The sequence below is a fragment of the Arvicanthis niloticus genome, chromosome 21 (assembly GCF_011762505.2).
Source record: "Arvicanthis niloticus isolate mArvNil1 chromosome 21, mArvNil1.pat.X, whole genome shotgun sequence".
Classification (NCBI taxonomy): Eukaryota; Metazoa; Chordata; class Mammalia; order Rodentia; family Muridae; genus Arvicanthis; species Arvicanthis niloticus.
Window position 1 is genome coordinate 46,039,244 of NC_047678.1, and position 22,478 is coordinate 46,061,721.

At 41.8% G+C, this 22,478-nt stretch overlaps 1 protein-coding gene and 1 long non-coding RNA gene across 7 annotated transcripts in view; one reads left to right on the plus strand and one right to left on the minus strand.

The window, feature by feature from the left end:
- The first annotated feature begins 115 nt into the window (after window positions 1-115).
- The window catches only part of Ndc80 (NDC80 kinetochore complex component), a 32,617-nt gene continuing 10,254 nt past the window's right edge, over window positions 116-22,478 (plus strand). Inside the window, exons 1-12 of one of the 4 annotated variants that reach the window (XM_034484358.2) lie at window positions 116-247; window positions 1,824-1,933; window positions 3,681-3,758; window positions 4,955-5,078; window positions 5,175-5,347; window positions 7,944-8,046; window positions 9,413-9,502; window positions 13,281-13,374; window positions 14,788-14,894; window positions 15,786-15,930; window positions 18,067-18,272; window positions 19,906-20,058. In XM_034484358.2, the coding sequence (XP_034340249.1) occupies window positions 1,833-1,933; window positions 3,681-3,758; window positions 4,955-5,078; window positions 5,175-5,347; window positions 7,944-8,046; window positions 9,413-9,502; window positions 13,281-13,374; window positions 14,788-14,894; window positions 15,786-15,930; window positions 18,067-18,272; window positions 19,906-20,058 (1,374 nt within the window). In that variant the 5' untranslated portion in view covers window positions 116-247; window positions 1,824-1,832. Of the gene's footprint in view, window positions 248-1,748; window positions 1,934-3,680; window positions 3,759-4,954; window positions 5,079-5,174; window positions 5,348-7,943; window positions 8,047-9,412; window positions 9,503-13,280; window positions 13,375-14,787; window positions 14,895-15,785; window positions 15,931-18,066; window positions 18,273-19,905; window positions 20,059-22,478 lie in introns of all 4 variants that reach the window. The other 3 variants (XM_076917725.1, XM_076917724.1, XM_076917726.1) reach the window with 3 other exon arrangements.
- LOC143435402 (uncharacterized) lies at window positions 3,748-20,485 on the minus strand. 3 transcript variants are annotated; one of them, XR_013105656.1, is made up of 3 exons: window positions 20,270-20,485; window positions 11,681-14,825; window positions 3,748-5,470 (listed from the first exon to the last, which is right to left on the minus strand). It is a non-coding gene; the product is annotated as an uncharacterized LOC143435402 (long non-coding RNA). The 3 variants fall into 3 exon arrangements; XR_013105654.1 differs by having other exon boundaries at window positions 11,579-14,825; XR_013105655.1 differs by having other exon boundaries at window positions 10,930-14,825.

A 22,478-nucleotide genomic window follows, 5' to 3' on the forward strand; every position in this document is an offset into this window, starting at 1 on the left:
GAGGGACCCGGATCGCGCCGCGGCGCCGACACGCACACTTCCGGCGACGAGGGCGGGCACTGACGGAGCGCGCATGCGTACTCGCCGCCGCAGGCGTCCTGATGTCAGCGCTGGGCGGAAATTTTAAAATTCAAACCGCCCCGGTTTGACTAAGGAGGAAGCTCGGGTTTGGGCGGCTGTTTTCGTGTGCAGTCGTGCTGCTTACTGAAAGCTGGGCGCTGGGTCTCGTTGAGAAGCCGAGAGAAAGGTAACCGCTGAGGTGGGGTCAGCGCTGTCTGTGTTAAGATGCTCCGCGGTGCTAGAGCTAACTGTTTTGAAGGAGCTGGGGTGAGATCTGCTCGGTTCTGCTTTCTGCGGGCAATGTTTGTAGCGGGAGAAGGGGATGCTAACAGGTAGGGACTGACAGGGGAGAGCTGGTTAGTGTGCTGCGTTCCCACCCTAATGCTTCATCTTAAAGGCCGCATACGGACAAGGTCTGGAAAACAGTGAAATCATGAGAGTAAAATTAAGCGGAATGCAAGCGGCCAAAACAAGGAGGGATGTGGCTCAGTGCACAGCCTAGCCTAGCATGCTAAGGGGCCTGGCTGTCTATCTCCAGCTCAAAACAACAAAGTGCGATCTGTCCAACCCTCTTTGGAAGCTAGGGCGGCACCTTGAAAAGGCTGAGTGCATAGTGTCTGATGCTGCAGAGCTGGAGACAGGATCCGACGTAGACATTATTTTGATACTTATTTTGAAAGTGGGAGCAGCCTGTGTTGTGAACCGGATGGTTTATCTTTGTTGAAAGGGGGATTAGAACCAGAAAGAAAGTAGTATTAGCTGAGAAACGGTGGGTTAATTGCTAACCAGGTGTAGTGAAGTAGTAAGGTTTGTGTACTGTGTACTTAGATGCCGCTTTTTATGCCCAGAAATCTGGTTGTAGTCCGGAGGTTGACTTGGTCAGGCATCTCTGGTCTCAGTGTTATGTAAAAATTGGTTTTTTTTTTTTTTTATCTCTTCTGATTGGTAGATTAATTAAGAGCTGATCAGCCAATTAGCTGGGTAGGATTCTGATCCCAGTCGGGGGTACTAAAGAGACCAGAGTAGTTGTGAAGAGAAAATGTGGATAGACCAGAGATGTCAGGAAAGAAGCAGCCATAAGAACATATGCATGGACCAGGGTGAGCCAAGGCAAGACTCAGATTGCAGGTAAAGAAAGGACCATGTGTCTGGGCAGTAGGCAGCCATAGAGACTTAGACCAGCTCAGAACCTGCTCAGTTTAATGCCAGTAACTTGTTAGTAAAAATGCCAGGTCTTTATGCCATTCACCAAAACCGGCTAAAGTGGGCAGAAGAAACATTATGCAGTTATTTGGAAGCAAAGAGGGTGAAAGAAAAAGTCCCAAGAAATATTACTATACTTTTTTTTTTAAACCAAAGGAAACATTTTAAGGGAGAAGTAAAGGAACCTGAGATTACTTGTGGGGCAGCTCATGAACTACCGTTAAAATAGACATGAGATAGCAAGTATGTGCTCAGAGCTAACATACAGAAATCTTGTCATCACGGATTGCTGTGCGACGCAGAAATCATATGTTGTTCATTCTCGCATTGTGTTGTACATGTCTAGTGTGTAAGTGTATTTAATACTTGAAGTCACATAGGCGTTGTGTTCCTTGTGAGAACGTTCGTTTACATGAACAAATAAATACAGCATCCAAGGGAAAGGTTGTCGTAAAGAAACAAACTTAATTGCTTTTGTATTCAAGGATAAAGATAATAACTGTCACTTAATGAACTGCTTGCATCCGGAACATCTTCCTAATACTGAAATCCTAAATTAGGCTACAAGCATGAAGCGAAGTTCAGTTTCCGCCTGTGGTGCTGGCCGCCTCTCTATGCAGGAGTTGAGGTCCCTGGACCTCAATAAACCAGGTCTTCACACCCCTCAAACGTAAGTACCTCACCTGTGGTTCTCCACTGCCTAGTTGACTGTCTAGAGTAAAGAATGGTTGGTACAAAAGTGAATCTTGTCTCTTCCCGGTAATACTGGATTTGGGGGCCAGTGAAATCTAAAAGTGAACATGATGCTAGGTTTTAGCGCATTCTCTCCCGAGTTCCCAAAGTGAGATTCTTTACTCCGCATGCTATGAAATGATTGTCGATGCTTGCTTTCCTCTTTTTCCTTTGGAATTAACCTTTTTAGCGGGCACCCTGGTATAACTCATAATTTACTAAGATGTTTCCAACTACTAAAGGTAGTGATAAAATCGAAGCAGATTTATTTGTTTTGGTGACAAGCTGTAAATTTATTTCCTCAAGTTTGGGGGCAGATGTCCAAGTGAACTTGCTACATAGCTCAGTGTGGTCACACACACACCTACTGTCCCAGGATTCAAAAGGCTCTAGGAAGGACATGGCTCAATGTGAGTGAGTTCAAGGCCAGTGTGGCTGTATAGTAAGTTCCCCAGCTTGTAGAGTTCACAGAACAACCAACCAAAGAATTTCTTATAGTGAACATAAGTTTTTCACTCTGAGATTGCCCTTGCAGTTAACAGAAGGCTATCTCTAACGCACTATGTACCCATGGCTATACAGTCTGCCAGTGACCTAGCCACTCAATAAGCCATTCTAAAGTCACTTGGCTTGATAGAGTATGAGGCTCCACTGCTTTTAGAAATTTGAACTATTTACGTATTTTCCTTCTGGATACTTGAAGCACTTTTTTTTAAACCATAGCACGTTGCTTACACCAAAAAAAGATTTTGTGCATTGAATTGTACTTAAAAGCAAAAATGTTACCATTGCCATTTTTTTTCATAGTTTAGAAAACATGACTTGCCACGAAGTAGTGGCACACGCCTTTAATCCCAGCACTTGGGAGGCAGAGGCAGGCAGCTTTCTGAGTTTGAGACCAGCCTGGTCTACAGAGTGAGTTCCAGGACAGCCAGGGATACACAAGAAACCCTGTCTCTGAGGAAAAAAAAAAAAAGAAAAGAAAAAAAAATATATGTGTGTGTATATATGACTCAAATGGCTGTACCTCGTACAGCACTGAGAGAAAAATTTTGAGTCTGAGGCTAACCCAGATACATAGTGAGTCCTAGGATATCCTGGAATACAGACTAAGACCCTATCTCAAAATTTTAAAAAGTAGGCTTTAAAAGAAAAAAATTCAAACAAGCCTGTCAGCCTTGTTTAAGTACTTCTCATATTTTTATTCAAACACAAAAGTTTTTATCCATACATAAATGAATTTTTTTAAACCTGCTTTATTTAGGGGCTTGATTTTTTTTTTTTTTTACATTTATTTATTTTATGTATATGAGTACACTGTGTCTTCAGACACACCAGAAGAGGGCGTCCCATCCAATTATGGATGGTTGTGAGCCATCATGCAATTGCTGGGAATTAAGCTCAGGACCTCTGGAAGAGCATTCAGTGCTTTTAACCACTGAGCCATCTCTCCAGCACCATGTAAATAAATTTTAAGATTAAAAAAAAGATGAAAATTTTTAACATTTTTAAAATTATACTATCTTTAAGCTCATCCCAATAATAACAGCTACCAAAAACATACGATTTTCAAAAATGTTCGTGAGTAGTGGAAAGAGGCATTAACTCTAACATATTTCAAAACTCAGTTAACCTGGTATTTTTATATTTATTTTAAAGAGCTGTTTTCTATTTTTCTTTTAAAGCAGAGAGAGATCAACCTTTGGAAAGCTGAGTACACACAAACCTACATCTGAAAGAAAAGTCTCAATATTTGGGAAAAGGTAATGAGGTTTTTAATTATATTTAATGAGTAGATTCTTACAGACATCCATTCACTTAGCGATCAATAATAATAATAATAGGTTGTAAAGGAGCTTTCAGTTTTTCTGTGTTAGTTGGTCAAACTTCTAGATGGTGTCTGCATTACATGATGCTAGTGATGAACAGATTCTGCTGTTATGAGCTCACGGTCAAGTCTACTGTGTTCTGTGCTTTGTTCTAAAGGAGGCATCGTCTTCTAGGTCAGCGTTTGAGATTCGACTAATAGGGACTTCAGAGAACTTTTGCTTTGTGGTCCATGTCTGCCAGTATTGATTATATTAGAAATTAAACTCAGAAAATGTCATATAAACTCAACTTTAAATCATAATAATCTCATATGGTTACAAAAATAAAACGCTTTTAATTTTTAAAACCATTTCTGGGCCAGCAAGACGGCTCAACAGGTAAAAGTACGCACCTCCAAGTCCAGCGATCTGCCTTCAACTCCCAGTCCCACATGGTAGGAGAAGAGAACGTCCTCCTGCAGGTTGTCCTCTGCCCCCCCACACACACACACACACTCACACTCACACTCATACATGCATGGCACACATTATACAGACGCACTGCACACAGATAAAAACATCCTTTTTTTTTTAAAGGGAGATAATTGCAGTATCTCCTTTTAGAGCAGTTCTAAGGATTGATGGATAGAGATGGATATTCACAGAATCTAATATTTACTGAGTTTTCACAAAGACAGATGTTTTAAGTTCTTCGCGTATGTTAACTCTTCATACTCCAAGACAGTTTTTCTATCAGGAATGGTGACAAGTGGGTAGAAGTAAGGGAGTGCTTAGGTCGGTGAAGAGACTTGTGCAGAAGGCCCGTGCACTGGAAGCATACCGTCAAGGACAATGAGTGTATTGGGAGTGCGGAACACAAGGAAACGTAGTTTGGTTCAGTTTGGCATTTGTGGTGCTGGGGATTGAGTATGGAGGACTGCGTGTGCTGGACCAAACACTGAGCCGGCCCAGTCCAGAGCGCCTTTTGTTTCCAACTCCTGAGGCCTCATGCTGTCCTCTCCCTCTGCCTTAAGTAATACAATTGTGTTTGATTATTTAAAGATTAAAGGTTGATATTTGTTGATGTTGTTACAATGTGTACGTTATATATAGCCTTGAAATAATATAGACTTTTAAAAATACACTTTTAGGACTAGCGGACACGGGTCCAGGAATAGTCAACTTGGTATATTTTCCAGTTCTGAAAAAATCAAGGACCCAAGACCCCTTAATGACAAAGCGTTCATTCAGCAGTGTATTCGGCAACTCTATGAGGTATTCAATCATTTAAATTGTCTGAATTGAGTGTTTCTGTATTCAGTGTTTTTTTTCTCGTCCAAAACTTTCAATGCTTCATAAAGATGTTTGCAGTTTCTTGCAGAAAACGGTTACGTGTATAGTGTGTCCATTAAGTCTCTACAGGCTCCGTCCACTAAAGAGTTCCTAAAGATCTTCGCCTTTGTCTACGGCTTTCTGTGCCCGTCATACGAACTTCCTGACACAAAATGTGAAGAAGAGGTCCCAAGAATTTTTAAAGAACTTGGGTATGTTTTCCGTGAGTCTGTAGGGACTTATCAGGTCACAGAGAGGAAACAAGTGAAACTTGTACGAAGTTCCTGAATAGCTTGGATTAGCCTTAAGTGAGCACTGTGAGCAGGATCTGTAGACTGAATTGAAGAGAAAGGAGAATTAACAGATACTGGAGTATGCCACTTTCATTGTTCTCGTAGCAAAACACCACTGCTTGGTAATTCGTAAAATGCACGAGTCATTGAACTAGTGCTCAGTGGTTAAGAGTGCTGGCTGCTCTCCCAGAGGACGCAGGTTAGGGTATCAGCACCCATGTGGTGGCTCACCATCATATATAACGGTTCTTCTGGCCTCCACACGTATACGTATAACATTATACATGCATGCAGCCAAAACATCCATATACATAAAATTAAATGTAAGTGCATATATATTCTTATACTATATATTATAAGATATATATATATATATTAAACTACATGATACAGAAAGTTTGTGGGCTTGAAACATGTGAGTGGCTTAATTCTTGATTATGATGAACAGGAAGCCCCAAAGCTTGGCTTCAGCATCTACTCAGCCTCTGATAAGGAAGGGCTTTCTTGATGGGTCCTGACATGCTAGAAGGTACCACATGGCAAGAAAGAGCAAACATGTTGAAGGAGGTATTTAAGGAAGGCCGCTGGACGGGCCGACTATCTATGTGGCAGCAGCTCTGCTTAGCTCTGCCGCCATGTTCTGCGGCCAGAGGCCATGTGCACACCACAGCTAGGAACAGCCAGAGGCCAGTCAGAAACACTGGCCCTGCCATCCATGAGACGCCAGTGTGAGAGATGGCTCTGCCAATCTTCCACGCTGTCTCCACAAGGCTGAACTGAGCCCAGACCATCCCGCCATCCACGAGGTACCCAGTATGAATGAGACTCTAATGCTTAATGATTAACCAAAGGCTTTATATGTTTGGTAATGCTCAATAACAAGATGCTCACATAATTAGAAGTGTTAACCAATTAACTAACCTAGATATAAGTTGTTACCCAGGACTGCTCTCGGTCCAAGCACATTTCTCCATCCTCCTACATCTATATCTGTCTCTCACCTCCCTCCTCCTCTTCCTCTCCTTACACCTCCTCTTCCTCTCCTTACGCCTCCCACCTTAGCTCCTCCCAACTTGCAGGAAAAATATCCCACTACACAAATGTGTCAAAGAGATTACGTTTCTAACAAGGCCACTCTTTCACTAGGCCATCAATACAGAACTGAATTCATTTGTGTGGGCTCTGACAGTCACCTCCAAAAGGTCTCATCTCTACATCATTAATATATAACTGGAGTCTAAGTTCCTAACATGAATTCTGCAGGTAAACATTCAGACCGTAACAGTACAGTATTACAGAACTTGAGGATAGATCATAAGGATCAAACAATGAGGAATGTGAGGTACAGCCTGGCATGGTTATGTGAGGTACAGCCTGGCATGGTTATGTGAGGTACAGCCTGGCATGGTTATGCGGGCCTTTAATCCCAGCATCCCGAGAGCCGGGGCAAGTAGGTCTCTGAGTTTGAGCTATTCTGGTCTTCATGGTGAATACTAGGCTAGCCAAAGCTTCCCAGGGAAATCCTGTCTCAAGAAACATAAATCAGGGGCAGCCTGTGTATCACAGTTTATAGTAACAAAACTGTAACAATAAGGTTTTGATGGTGAGAACAGTGAAGCCATCTTAGTTTGGTTTTCTGATAGTTGTGTAAAACTCAGAACAAGGGAACTAGGGGACGGGTTTATCTGGTTCACATATTTGTTTCATTGATCATTGAGTAAAGTGAGAGCAGTCACTCAAGCACGACCATGGAGGGAAGCCACTTACTGGCCTGTTCTCTGTGGCTTGCTCAGTTTACTTTCTCCTACAACCCAGCACCTGCTGAAGAGTGGTACCTCCCACAGTGGACTAAGCCCTCTCCCATCAGTCGTCAGTTAAGAAAGTGTTCCACAGACATCCCGCAGGCCAACCTAATGGAGCCAAGTCCTTTATTGACGTTCCATCTTTCCAAATAACTCTAGTTTATGTCTGGTTGACAAAACTAAGCAGCACAGAGATAAAGTTAAAAAGCATTATACATATATATATATACACATACATACATACATATACATACATACGGTCTAAGCACAGACCAAATGTGGTACTATACACCCGTGATCCCAACACTTGGGAAAACTGAGGAAGAAGGACTATGGGCTATAGAGTGAAACCATCTCCAAAAACAAAAAAGGAAGAAGGAACACAGGGAGGGGACTCGATTTAGTGTCAGATAATCACAAATGTGTAATAGAAGTATACTGAATTTAAGAACATAAGAATATTTTAGGAGTATTTTAACAACCTACTAAACTTCGTTGTTAAACACTACAATGTAAGGAATTGCAAGTGCAAAGTAATCTGTGGAATTGAATATTCACAAAATCCTCAATGAATAAGCTCACCAGGATAGACTCAAATACCTTCACAACAAGTTACGACTATGCCAGTGTATGGAGCTTTAAAATGTAACTTCTAGTGTAGCTGTTATGCTTCCTAATGTGATGGCACTTTTTTTTCCCCTGGTTTCTCATAGGTATCCCTTCGCACTGTCCAAGAGCTCCATGTATACAGTGGGAGCCCCTCACACATGGCCTCACATTGTGGCCGCCTTGGTGTGGCTAACAGACTGCATCAAGGTATCTAGCCGATAGTTTATATGTTACCTTTAGACATTTGAGTTTTGTTCTGTTCTTTCTTCACAAAGATTTTTTTCATTTCTCTCCCTAATCTTATTTTGCAACTTGTCTGAAAATCTGCTTCAGTTTTCAAAGCTCATTTGATTTGAAGTTCTCCAAACTGGTAGCATTATAAGAGAGGTAGGCAGGGAGAAGTTCTTTCTGCCTGACTGAGATTCTTCTCTTGAAGTGTTATAGCTTAGATAAAAATGAAATTAATTTTCACCTTTTTTCAAAATGAAATCAGTATTCATCCAAACTTAATAATAATTGGGGGGAAATATAGGATGGGTGTTCTCCCAAATTATAGACAACTTAAATCATTATCTTTGGATATAGTTTTATTTGGTTTTATGGTATTAGGAGTTGAATTTAGGGTGGTCCTACTACTGAGCACTTAAGCCCAGGGTGTAAGTTTCAAAGTCCTGTTTCCTCTATAAACCAGTCATGTGTCGAATGCTGACATTCTGTCACTGATGAGTGACATGATGGTCTGATAAAATTATCACAGACAAGAACATTTCTATCACTTAGTGATGGACCCATTGCACAGTGTGCCCCGGTCTCTAGTGATTCTAATGTAAACCTGTGCTGCAGCCATACAAAAGTATATATCACATGGGAGATATGCTGCCTAACATGTTTAGAGCATACTACTAATTCAAAACAAAGAACTTTCACTGTAAAACAGTGCCATGTTATTCTGGCAGCAGCCTCATGTCTCACGTCTCTTGACTAGATCAAGGGGTCATGTCAAATTGACCTATACTGCCTCGGTCTACATAAGTACACTACAGTGTTCACACAACAAAATCACCTGATTGTTTCTCATAATGTATCTAAGTCGGTATGTGGCTTAAAAAATATATAGTCACCCACTACTTAATATACATGATGCCAAGCATGATGGTGTGAGTTCAGTCTGCAGAACCCACATGGTGGAAGAAGTAAAGGAACTCCCACAAGTTGTCCTCTGGTCTCCACATGCATGGAGTATTCTATGCACGCATATCCATGTACACACATGCATACACACACACACACATATATACGTAAATGTAAAAATATGTATGTATGCTCACTGTATTAGTAACAGCACAAGGGTCTGCATATTTCCCTCTATGGAGCAGAACTAAATACAGAACCAATTCTTTCTAAGTCCCAGAGTGTTTAGTTATTAAAATATGAAGGGCCATAGTTAAGACGGAGTATAATCTCTTTTTTAGAACTCCAAGTTGTATGGTTAAAAGTTTCTAGAAATTACTCAAAGTGAATTTTACAAATCATCAACTCAGCCAACTTAATGTATTGGTTGTATGTTAATTAGATTCATACTGCCATGAAAGAAAGCTCACCTTTATTTGATGATGGGCAGCTTTGGGGAGAAGAGACTGAAGACGGAGTTAAACACAATAAGGTATGCTCCACGTTACCATATATAATTACAAAGAGGTTGCTCTGTTAGTTAACTAAAAAGTATTCTTTTATAGAACTTTTCGTTTGCTTTCTAACAAATTTCTGTGTTTGTTTTTCTTTTTAAACATACTTAATTCACTTTATTTTTCTTGTATAAATACTCTTATCAGGTAGCCATAGGTGGAGCTTGGGTCTTCTGAACAGAGAAGTTCTGTTCTGGTGTGGGTTTTCACAAGATGGTCAGTGAATTCCTGATAAGGAGACTTGGTGAACACAGTCTCTTTCCAGAGGTCAGGGGTCAGGTAGCTCTAGGTGTTGGAGGTGGCATCACACACAGGTGACTCTGGCACAGTTGTATCACTATGTATCCCTGGCTGTCCTAGAGCTCTCTATGGAGTCTAGGCTGACTCCTCACTCACAGAGATCTCCCTGCCTCTGACTTCCAAATTCTGGGTTTAATGACATGAACAATCATTCTCAAGCAAAATACACATAAAAGTAAATCAATCTAAAAAATGTTTTTAGTAAAATAAAATTGATCTTTAAAAAAATACACTTAGCCGGGCAATGGTGGCTCACACCTTTAATCCCAGTACTTGGGAGGCAGAGGCAGGCGGATTTCTGAGTTCGAGGCCAGCCTGGTCTACAAAGTGAGTTCCAGGACAGCCAGGACTACACAGAGAAACAGAGAAACCCTGTCTCAAAAAAAAAAACAAAACAAAACTTAATTGTGTGCCTACTATTGAGGTGACATTGTGACTTCCTAAAATTACTAATCACAGAAACTTCAAAATGTTAGCTAAGGGGCTGGAGAGATGGCTCTGCAGTTAAGAGCATTGACTATTCCTCCAGAGACCCTGAGTTCAATTCCCAGAAACCACATGGTGGCTAACAACCATCTGTAATGGGATCTGATGTCCTATTTTGATGTATCTGAAGAGAGTGACAGTGTACTCACATACATAAAGCTAGATAGATAGATAGATAGATAGATAGATAGATAGATAGATAGATAGATAGATAAAATGTTAACTGAAAAGTACAAATGCAACCAGGGGCACACCTTTAATCCCAGCACTCAGGAAGCAGAGGCAGGCAGTTCTCTGTGGGATCCAGGCCAGCCTAGTCTATGTAGGAAATCCCAGGCTAGCCAGAACTACATGGTGAGAACCTGTCTCAAAAAACAAAAGAAAAAAGGAAGGAAGGAAGGAAGGAAAGAAGGAAGGAAGACATTAGAATTAATGTATGTTATGGATAAGATTGCTTTTCCTCTTGTATTTTACTTTAATATAATTCTTTGTCAATACAAGTCATAACTGTATGTGTATGTGGTGGAGGGGGCAGGTTAGGAGTTGCTGGAGTTTGAAACCAAGGCATCTCACATGCTGAAAAGTCCTCTTACATTATCCAGGCTGGCCTTAAACTTACTCTGTACTCAAGGCAAGCCTTGAGCTCACCATGCTTCTTCCTTGGCTTCTTAAGTAGCAGGACTGGTACATATTGGCTCATAAAATACTTCCTGTAGGGTCTGCGTTGATTTTGTTTTGGCTTCTCTACTTAGACACATTGTCACTTAGCTCAGTCACCACTTCCATAAGTAGTTGAGATGAACACAATGAGCAGCTGGAAATGGTGGCACACTCCCAGAACCACACCCTTTAGGAGGCTAAAGGGAAGGTTATGAGTGTGGAGGAGAAAAGTAGTTAACCGGTATACGAGTTGGTCCATATGCTTTGTTAGAACCTGGAATGCATGACAAGCCCTACCGTACTCTACAGTACAAACCTCGGCTCAAGAAGAAACTACATTATGCAGCTGCCTGCTGTTAAAGACCAGTTCTCACATGGGCCTTTCAGAGTAAAAATTACTCTGAGTAAATTTACTCTCAGAGTAAAAGTTTATGCACTAGTCTTAGCCTTATCTTTTTAGATCCTTTATCACAAATGAAAAGTGGTAATCATCCTAGTCTCATCTTCTATTAAAGTCTGAGAGATGGCTCAAAGACACATTGATTAGCATACTATCAGTGCTGTGTGCGTGCACCTGTGTGTGCACACATGCTCTTCAGATCACTTGCCTCACATATCCAGAGGCCTGGGCTCAGTCCTCAGCAGTGACAATGATCCCAGGGAGAGTCATCCATGGCACAGCACGCATTCCAGACAACACTCATGTCTACCTCAATTTCCATGTATGGCTGTCAACCCTCTTGACCTTCCTTCATCCTAAAGGTTGAGCAGTGAGAGCTCCTGGCCATGGAAGCCAGTGTTTCAGATGACAGTGTAGAGACGCACTTTGGGAACTGTTGAGCTCCCTTCACAGTTATAGCACCGTCACCACAGCTTAGCTTCACCAACTTCTGATCATCAGCTTTGCTGGACTACAAACGTTTACAGTCCAAACTAATCACAACCAGAGAAATTGATTCACTCTGGTCCACAAGAAAGTAAGCTGAAGTGGCATAACAGTGCATTCATTTACCGTCAGTGGCCTTCCTGTCTGGTTACGGGAGTGTTCTCTGCCTATTTACGGTGTCCCTCCCATACCAACAAGGTAATGAGATGGTTTCTTAGTAGGCACAGACGGTGCAAAGGGAGTTTGTTCGTCTTGGGGATATATACTTCATCTAGGCTATGAAACATTTTGATTAGCCACTCTTAGAGTCAGATGTAGTGACACACACTATGATTCCAACATTCAAGGAAGGAGAATCACAAGTTGGAGGCCAGCCTGGGCTACATAGTGAGTTCCAAGACAGCCTGAACTACATTGATCAAACTGTTTCATGGTGGAAAACAAGGAGTTCCTTTGTCTTGACTAAGCATTCACAGCTCAAATAGCCTCTTGCTCGGGTCTCTACTTACCAAGTCATGATGCACCTGAGGTTTCCCTGTGGGTGTAGCTTTTATTGTTACTCCCTGTCTGCGTAATTGGACTTAGAGAATCATAGCTCATTTCAGTTTTTCATAAGGTCCATTCTTTTTGGTCTGTTCTACCAATCTTATAGGTGCATAGAAGTGCCTCCCAGTGTATGGGCGCTTTGTCTGCATGCATGTGTCTGTGTCTGTGTCTGTGTCTGTGTCTGTGTCTGTGTCTGTGTCTGTAGAGGCTAAAAGAGGATGTCAGGTCCTCCAAACTGTCACCATGTGGCTGCTGGGAACCAAAGCCAGGTCTTTTTCAGTAGCAGCAATTGCTCTTAACTACTAAGTCATCTCTCAAGCCCTTTTCTTGCTTGCTTGCTTGCTTGCTTGCTTGCTTGCTTGCTTGATTTGATTTATTTATGTCTATGACTATTTTGCCTGCATATATGTATGTGCACCACATGCATACCTGGTGTCCAAGGAGTCAGGGAAGGCAACAGATCCCTCTGGGACTGAAGCTGTGAGTGCTTGTGAGGCACCATGTGGGTGCTGGAACCCAGGTCCTCTACAAGAGACAAGTGCTCTCGCCACAGGACCTCTCCAGCCCCAGCATTCTTCTTAAAGAAAACTAAATTTGTGCATTTTATGTTGAGTTACACTTATTAGCAAGCTTTCTGGCTTGGCTTCAAACATCTTCTTTATCCAAATTAGATATTTTCATCTCTATTCACATTTAGAAGTGATATATTGTGTACATATACACAAGTTTTTAATTTTTTGTTCTTAGAAATTTATATAACTGCTTACTATTCTTGGTTTATTTTTCATCCAAATTTGAATTTTAAGTCTGAAAAAAAAAAATGAAACAAAGTAGAGAGACATGTCTTTTGTTTTTAAAAATCTGCTTACTCCAATCAGTTGTTTTTGGACTACACCAAAAAATGCTATGAGAAGTTCATGACTGGAGCGGACACCTTCGAAGACATGGATGCTGAGCTGCAGGCGAAGCTGAGTGAGTGTCCCCTCTCTGCTGCACTGTCACTTCGTTCTGGGTGGTTGTTCATCTTGCCATGCCTGATTTCTCATGAGCTACTTTCCTGAAAATTGTTCTTTAATGGGAGAAGAGTAATGGTTAAACAAAAAATAACTGTTATAGTCATGCCTGAGACATAACTCTTACTGGTTACATGAATTTAAGAAATGCATCATGTCTTGGAAGCTTTGTACACTAGAGAGCAATGTAATAAAATATCAAATGAGCCAGACAGTAATGGCACATGACTTTAATCCAGTACTTGGGATACAAAGGAAGGTGATTGCAGAGGTCAGAGCCAGCCTGGTCTTCAAAATGGGAGTTTGAGAACAGCCAGGACGACATAGAGAAACCGTGTCTAGAAAAGATACAAAATAAAATAAGAAATGCTCTTTGTTGGGAACACAAAAGATATGTGTGTGTGCTTTACTATGTAAGACGTTACAGCTCTACTCAGGGAAAGTAAGTCACGTCTCTCTGTTGGAACTTAGCGGGAGTTTCCAAGTAAATTAATTACTTTTCACTCAGTGTTATGCAGTGACATGGGAAAGTCACCTTGACCCCCATGTGACACCCAAGTTGAGAGGGAAACCAGAAGCATTCCTTTAGGATTTCCAGGATCGTGTCATCCCAAAGAGTGACAACGAGAGTTCCAGCTCGTGCGCATGGCACAAGGAGTAGATGGATGGATTTAAGAAGGCAAAAGGCGGGCCTAGAGAAGTGGTTCAGTCAATGAAGTACATCCTCAGCAAGCATGGGGCCCTGAGTCTGGATCCCACACCCGTAAAAATACAAGTGCATCAGGTGGTCTGTAACCTCAGCACTAGGAAGATGGATGTTTGAGGTCCCTAGAGCTCGCTGACTGGCCAATCTGACCAAATCAGGGAGCTCTAGGTTTGCAGAGACCTTATCTAAAATCTAAGATGAAAGTGACTGAAAAAGACGTACAACCTCAACCGTTGGCTTCTTTGTACACACATGCAGACTCATGACACATAAGCATATGTAACACACACAAAGGAAAATTCATTTTGATCTAGTATGGAAATCATTTACTGAATTAATATTTTTATATATAATTAAACATACAAATGAATCCACTTAAATAAATGTTTATTATGTACCCAAGTGTCAGGCACCAAGCGTAGAGTAATGAAGAACAGAAAACCTTGGCCTCAGGAGCCCACACTCGGTTAGGTAGAAAGGAATGGAATTCCGTGAGGAGCTGTAGGCACGCGGCAACAAGTGTGGTGGAAGAGAGCTGAAGCAGGCTACGGGCAACGGGACATTCCGGGAGGGAAAGAGAGGCTTGCCAGTAGCAGTGTTGGCCACATTTGTGGTTGGGGAAGCGCTGTGAGTTGATTCTGATGAATTGCTTGGGTTTGTCTCCAGAGGACTTGTACGAGGTCGATGCGTCCAAGCTGGAATCTCTAGCAGCGGAAAACAAGGCACTAAATGAACAGATTGCAAGACTGGAGCAGGAAAGAGAAAAAGAGCCGGTGCGTAAACGTGTTTCCAAACTCACTTGATAGCTCTTTAGACGCCTGAGTTGTTTAATGGGTTGACAGATAAGCTCTGAATGGTTAGACTGTTTTTTTTAACACATTATCGACCTTTCAATGAAACCATACATGGTGTCTGGGGTGCTTTGTTTCCCCTGTGGTCCCTTCAGCCACAGACTGATGGTGTGCAGAATGTGACGCAAGACTCCTGCCTGTTTACGTGTCTTGAACAAGGTCCCTGGAGTATTTACTTGCAGGGAGCACTGTTCTCAAGAGGCCCTAGGTTTCAGCTGGTGAAAGCAGAATGGTAACAAACTGGCTTATGGAGTATAGAATAGCCTGCAAGATTTTATAACAGCAAGATGACAATATGCGTTTAGTTTTGTTTTGTTTTGTGTGTGTGTGCGCGCGCGCAAGCGCGCACGCATTTTGCCTGCATGCCTATCTATGTACCACATGTTAACAATGCCCATGGAATCCAGAAAAGGGTTTTGGATCCCCTGAACTCAAGATTCAGAGGGTGATTAGCTACTATGTGAGTGCCAGGAATCTAATGCAGGTCCTGTGAGGAACAGCTGGTGATCTCAACCCTGAGCCGTCTCTATAGCCCCAATAGCAGCATCTTAACTTTATCTTGTGTTTTATTAGTGGCGCGCCCAGATTGTTCTGCCTGGTAACCAGATATTAAATATTTGAGCTTCTACATTGTCTTTGGTTTTTTCTATCCTAAACTGTTTGAAGTCTCTCATTAAATTATTAAATTATAATAATGCTATAGTTTTTGTTAGGTCTTTTGACTTCCTCTAAGATAAGTGTAAATAAAACTGTTTTCTTTAAAATACAGAATGCTTCTTGGTGAAAATAACTAATTTAATATGTTTTTTCAAGAATCGTCTAATATCATTGAGAAAACTGAAAGCATCCTTACAAGCAGATGTTCAAAACTATAAAGCATACATGAGCAATTTGGAGTCTCATTCATCCATCCTGGAACAGAAATTGAGCAGTCTTGATGAGGAGATTGGTAGATTGGGTAAGCAGACCTAATGGTAAAAGAGGTCGCTCAGATTGGCCTATGGGCCGCTGTGGACATATCAGATATGCACACAGCTAGATAGTCTTTTCTTTCTATGATAACTTTCTGTCACCTACCAAGTTTTAAAGTGCTTTCTGTAGTAGTCTGCTATAACAAATGATCACACAGTTCATGGATTAAAACAATAAGAATGTGTTCTCTCAGCCAGGCATAGTGGTGTGTATTTTTAATCCTAGCACTTAGGAGACAAAGGTGGGTGGATCTCTGTTAGTTCAAGGCCAGCCTGGGCTACATAGTGAATTCCAGAACAGTCAGAGCTATATAGTGAGAACCTGTCTTGAAAACCCAAAATAATTATACATTTTTCCTCTTACAATTATAAATATAGTCTAAGATTCAATACATTTATGCTCACCAAGGACTCAGAACATTTGGAACATGAGTTTTTCCAGCTTCTGAGGCTGACAGCATTCCTGAATTTATGTCCAGCTCATCTTGACCTCTGCCTCTGTCCTTCCATTGTCTCTTCCCTGTCTCTCCTTCCTTCCCTCCTTTCTACAGACTGTCTTTGTATCCTACACTGGCTTGGATTGACGATCCTTGCACCGCAGCCTCCAGAGGTCTTTAACACATAGCCCAACCTTGCCTTCAACTCAAACCCCTGCCTTCTCAGCTATGATTGTAAACTGCCACCACACCCATCAGTCGTCGTCTTTCTCCTCTTCTCATATATATATATTTTAAATTTCATGAGTGTTTGTTCTGCTTGTTTCTAAGTGCACTACTGTGTATTTGGTGCCTTCAGGTCAGAAGTGAGTGTCAGATCTGCCGGAACTGGAATTGTCGGTAGTTGTAAACCATCCACATAGGTTCTAGGTTCTGAACCTGGGCCTCTGCAAGAGGAACAAGTGTGCCGGGCGGTGGTGGCGCATGCCTGTAATCCCAGCACTTGGGAGGCAGAGGCAGGCGGATTTCTGAGTTTAAGGCCAGCCTGGTCTACAGAGTGAGTTCCAGGACAGCCAGGGCTACACAGAGAAACCCTGTCTCGAAAAACAAACAAACGAACAAACAAAAAAGCAACAAGTGCTCCAATCTTCTGAGCATCTCTCTGGCCCCACGTCTTCATATTTGCGTATTCTTCATATTCTTCTCCCTTTGCCTCTGTCTCACAGTGACACCGATGATGATATTGAAGACATAATCCAGGGTTGTCTCACATCAGCATTCTTAGATCCACCTACAAAGACTGTTTTCCAGATAAGGAGATATTGACATGTTCCAGAGAAGTGTGGCCCTTGCTCACCCACTGTGACTCACTGTGACAGGGCCTTGCTGAGCAGCTCTGGCTGCCCTCAGCTCACCTCCCAGGCACCAGGGTTATAGGTGTGCTCTACTGTCCCTGCCTGGCTTGAGTACATGGCTTCTGAAGCCAGTAGACAGGCTATTGAAGAACAGAAGTCTCCTGAATATGACCTTGTATGTGTTTTTATATGTGTGCAATATATCATAGTATATTCTATATGAATATTGTTTTATGTTATAAGCTAGATCTCTTTTTGGTAATTTTCGCATTTTTATTTGGCATGTATGTGTCGTATGTGCGTGAACATACCACAGGGCACATGTGGAGGTAAAAGGACAGTTCTTGCAGACTTCATTTGATTCTGGAAATCCAGCTCAGTTTGCCAGGCTTGCACATTGAGGGTCTACTGGTTGAGCTGTCTTACTGGCCCTAATCAGCTAGGGTCTTGATGTCTTATCCTCTGTCAGTCCTATGTAAGCAAGTCAGCAGCTGAAATAAGATGGAAACCTACACTTGCACCCTCCTGTAAAATTAGAAACACAGCTAAGGAGGCTCATTGTCTGTCCTATTTGTCGCATCATTCTTTCTGAAGCTGTAGTAAAGTCAGAGTGGAAGAGGTTAGCATAAAACTTTAGTTGTATTGGCTTATATCCTTATTGAAGTAGGATCAGTTGCCCAAAAGAAAGGGTGTGTGTGTGTGTGTGTGTGTGTGTGTGTGTGTGTGTGTGTGTGTAAAATGGATATTTAAATGTCTCAACCATCTTAAATGACGCCATCAGTTTCTTTGTAGAAATTAAAGAAACTTGACAGTTTTGTTTTTTCCAATGCAGAACTAGAATGTGAAACAGTTAAACAGGAAAATACTCGACTACAGAGTATCATTGATAACCAGAAGTATTCAGTTGCTGACATTGAGAGAATAAATCATGAGAAAAATGAATTGCAGCAGACTATTAATAAATTAACCAAAGACCTGGAAGCTGAACAACAACAAATGTGGAATGAGGAATTAAAATATGCCAGAGGCAAAGAGGCAGTAAGTTGTACCATATTCTTAGTGACCTTATGACAGCTGACCTTAGTACAGGTCTGTGTAACCAAGAGGAACTCAGGGGGTAGAGTGATACATTTTTCTGGTGCTGACATTTTTTCACAAGTAAAACACTCATATATGTCAGTCAAATTTAAGATAAACTCAGTTTTCTGATAATGAACCAAGAAATTGCAGAGGAGGGGGGGGGTGCAAGGATCATGTGTGTTATTCTAGCATAGTGTGAGCAAGCCGTTCAGTGTCAGTAGTCACCTACATACATTCCCTTATCTTCCTGACACTTGGAGACAAGCTCCACCCTTGTGTATAAGGGAAATTTATATACACATTTATAAGAACTAACATGGGTATGCCTCAGTGATGGAGCACAGGCTTAGCATGCTCAGGATACCAGGTTCAGTCCATAACAACAAAGAGAAGGATGTGCCACCTAAAGTCTTTGAACCTAGGGTTTGTCAACACTGACAGCTCTGTCCTGCAATTTGCCGCTGTCTCCATGCGTAGTCTTCGTCATCTAACCTTTCATAGCCTCCAATTGCTTCTTTAGAAAATGAAGTGTAGTTAGACTATGTCAGTGAATCTCAAGTCTATGTAAATCTAAGTCTAAGTAAATCTCAGGTCTATGAAGCTGAAAGGAATAACCGATTTATTTGGATGAATAAGCTGAAAGGGGAAAACGTGTAGAAAGTAGGTAAGCAGTGGCCGAGGAGGGGCCAACTCTGGCCGCATGAAGGAGCCTAGTGTGCTGGGTTCCTGAAAGCAGCATCAGAGTGTCTGTAGGACACTGTGCTCACTCTAAAGTAGAGTGTCTGCACTGTGCTTGCTCTGAAGGAGAATGTCTGTAGGACACACATGCTCACTCTAAACGAGAGTGTCTGTAGGACGCAAGGGCTCACTCTAAACAATCCATCTGGAACCTTCTGTACTAAATGTGTGCCCCACGTTGCAACTCTGGTGCTCCCTTCCAACACTCCTGTGAAGTGTAATGCTGCAGCTGCAGCTGGACGATCAGCAGTGTTTACTGTGGGGGAAGGAACCCAGAGACACGCAGTGAGCTCCTGGAGCCTTTCTCATTAGACTAAAACGCCAGAAAAAGTAGAAAGATAAACTACCCCTTTGTCTTAGAGCCACTTGCGTTGCAGAAGGGCAACAAAAGAGGAGGGGAGAAATGGACAGGCTGTCCTATATCTGCTTCTGTAGAGCTCACATTCAGCTAGTAAAATGGAACAGATACGTCACATCACAATGTAAAAGTTAGAGCATGAGAAAAGCAGGGCTCCATTAGAGGGAACGAATACCTTCCAGGTGACATAACTCAGTGGTCAGTCGCATTGACGGACAGAGAGAAATCAGAACTACTAAAATTTTTTTCAATAGAGCTAACAGTTTAAAATGTAAATTATCTGTTTGATTTATTTTTGGTAATTAAAGTCTAAGTTTTAGCTTTATTTCATGTTTCTGTCTAAGTTGGAGAAGGTAGATTTTAGTTGCTAGTGGAACTTGGACTTAATCTAAATTACACAGAGTTAATGAAGGGACAGTGGTGTGCTGCTCACGCTCACTAGCACACAGTGGAGGCTACTTCCCGTTAATATTTCTGCTGTGTTCTTTTTACCAGATTGAAGCGCAGTTAGCAGAGTACCACAAGTTGGCTAGAAAACTGAAGCTTATCCCCAAAGGTGCTGAGAATTCCAAAGGTTACGACTTTGAAATTAAGTTTAATCCTGAGGCTGGTGCCAACTGCCTTGTCAAATACAGGACTCAAGTTTATGTAAGTATGTGTTCCGATTGAGTCTACCCACACAGGACTAGACTCGGGACTGTGTGATCTGATTGAGTCTACCCACACAGGGCTAGACTCGGGACTGTGTGATCCGATTGAGTCTACCCACCCAGGACTAGACTCGGGACTGTGTGATCCAATTGAGTCTACCCACCCAGGACTAGACTCGGGACTGTGTGATCCGATTGAGTCTACTCACCCAGGACTAGACTCGGGACTGAGACACTGGCTGCTCTCCCTTTCTTCTGGGTAGCAGAAATCTTGTCTCACGGGTAACTTTTGAACTTAGAAAGCCTTGTCCTCTGTGCCTACTTGACTTCATCCAGCTGTTCCTTGTCCACAAGGAAAGCTGACTACAAGTAAAGCAGGTGTGAGAACTGTCGGCAGTCTGAGGTAACCTGTTTTCAAGTTACCGTCTGTCCCTCTTGGGAGAGCAGCACTAGGAAACGCCAAATGCTCGCTTTACTGGAGTCCTTCAGGTTGGTGAACAGACATTCAGTCTCTCTGGCCAGAAGACTGAAAAGGAGTTAGCCCTGCCGTGACATCTTGAAAGGTGAAACATCTGCAGTACATCTGTGGAAAAAGTTCTAGGTACAACCACACACATAAAGGCAGAAAGTATAACAGAGTGTTTTTTAAGGCAAAAAAAAAAAAAGAAAAATGTCAGTAATCAACAACAAATGCCTAATTTTGAAATGACCAAGGAGATAATTTTGAGAAGAAAAAATTTTTATTGTTATATTACAATGTTTAGATTATTCAGAAGTGTTACAGTTTTATTGTTGGTACTAAAATGTCACCTTTGAAATTCTTAACTTTTGAATAAAAAAAAAAAATGTAGAGTCAAAGGCTATACAGTCTTCCCTTGAGAACTACTCCTCTATCTATGGCCAAGCCACCCGGAACCTGCCAGTCTCATCTAATCAGAAGTTAAGCAGGGTCAGTTCTGGTTGGTACTTGGATGGGAGAATTATTCATCTGTCATGTATCTGCTGTGTACAAACTATGTTGAAGATCAGCTGTGTGCTAAAGATAAAATACCCAAGCAGAGCCCTGCCTCCTCAGAAATGGCAGTTTATTCATGAACAGATAGGACTTAAGTCAAGCCAGCTAGGTCCCAACCCCCTCCGACTCCCTTTTTAATCGTATTTTTTGAGGCAAAATCTTACTGTGAATCCCTAGCCAGGTCTTGACTCATGACAGGGCTGCTCTCTCAGCTTCCTGAGTGCGGGGCTGCAGGCATGGGCCACAACACAGCTTCCATATTCACTGTAAGGTCTCGCTGTGTAGCTCTGGCTGTCCTGGAACTCCCTGTTCAGATTAGACTAGTCTCAAACTCTTCCTCCTAGGTGCTGGATTAAATAAAGGGTTACAACATTATACTCAGTTTAGATTTACATTCAGTTAGGAAAAGAAAGTGCATGCAATAAATATTCAGTTGCTTACTGGTTTGGAAGCCATTAGTTGTCAAACTGGGTTCATGGGTTTCTGTCAGTAGCCACGGTACCAGGCAGGCAGCCAGCCTTTGTTTACCACTGCCTTGATTGGTTTGATATTATCACAGGAATAAAATAATTACCTGGATCAAATATCTTGTAAAAGATTATTCAGGTACAAAGAATATGCTCAGAAAGGGAGAAATTACTTTCATCTCTAGAAATATTTTTAAAGTAGCCATGGGTACTGGAGAGATAGCTCAGTGGTTAGAGTGTACATGGCCTTTATAGAAATCTCAGATTCAAAGTCCAGCACCCGCAGCAACTAATTCACACCTGCTTGTTACTCCACTCCAGCCCCATGATCTGGGCTTATTCAGTGGTAAAGCCATGTTTATTGTAGTAGGTCTTGGGTTTGATGCATAGCACCAAAAAAGGAACTGCTCAAAATTAGCCCACAATAACTTGAATGGATTTGCTTGATACATGATGGCCTGTAGCACTTTCTTTTTGAAGTGGTGATGTATTTTGAAAGTACAAATGACATTTACATAACATTGTAAGTATACTAAATTCACTAAGTTCGGTTATCATGTTAAAGTAGGTATTCTCTCAATTTTAAAAAGTACAATGAAAAACAATAAAGTATAGTGTTGAAATAAAATCAATAGATTAGAAGCCAAACAGAAATCCTACCTGAATTATGAGACTAGATCTTTGCAAGGTGTTAAGAGGAATGGGCTGGAGAGATGACTCGTGGTTAAGAGAGTGTACTGACTGCTCTTATGGAAGACCCAGATTCTATCCCCAGCACCCACATCAGTCAACCCAATACCTCATAGGATCCAGCTCCAGGGAGACCCAATAGGTGTGGCCTCAACAGTTACCTGCACTCACGTGTACATACAGGCAAACTCATAATACATAGACATGTGTCAGGCATTGTGACACATACTCCCAGCCTGTGGGAGG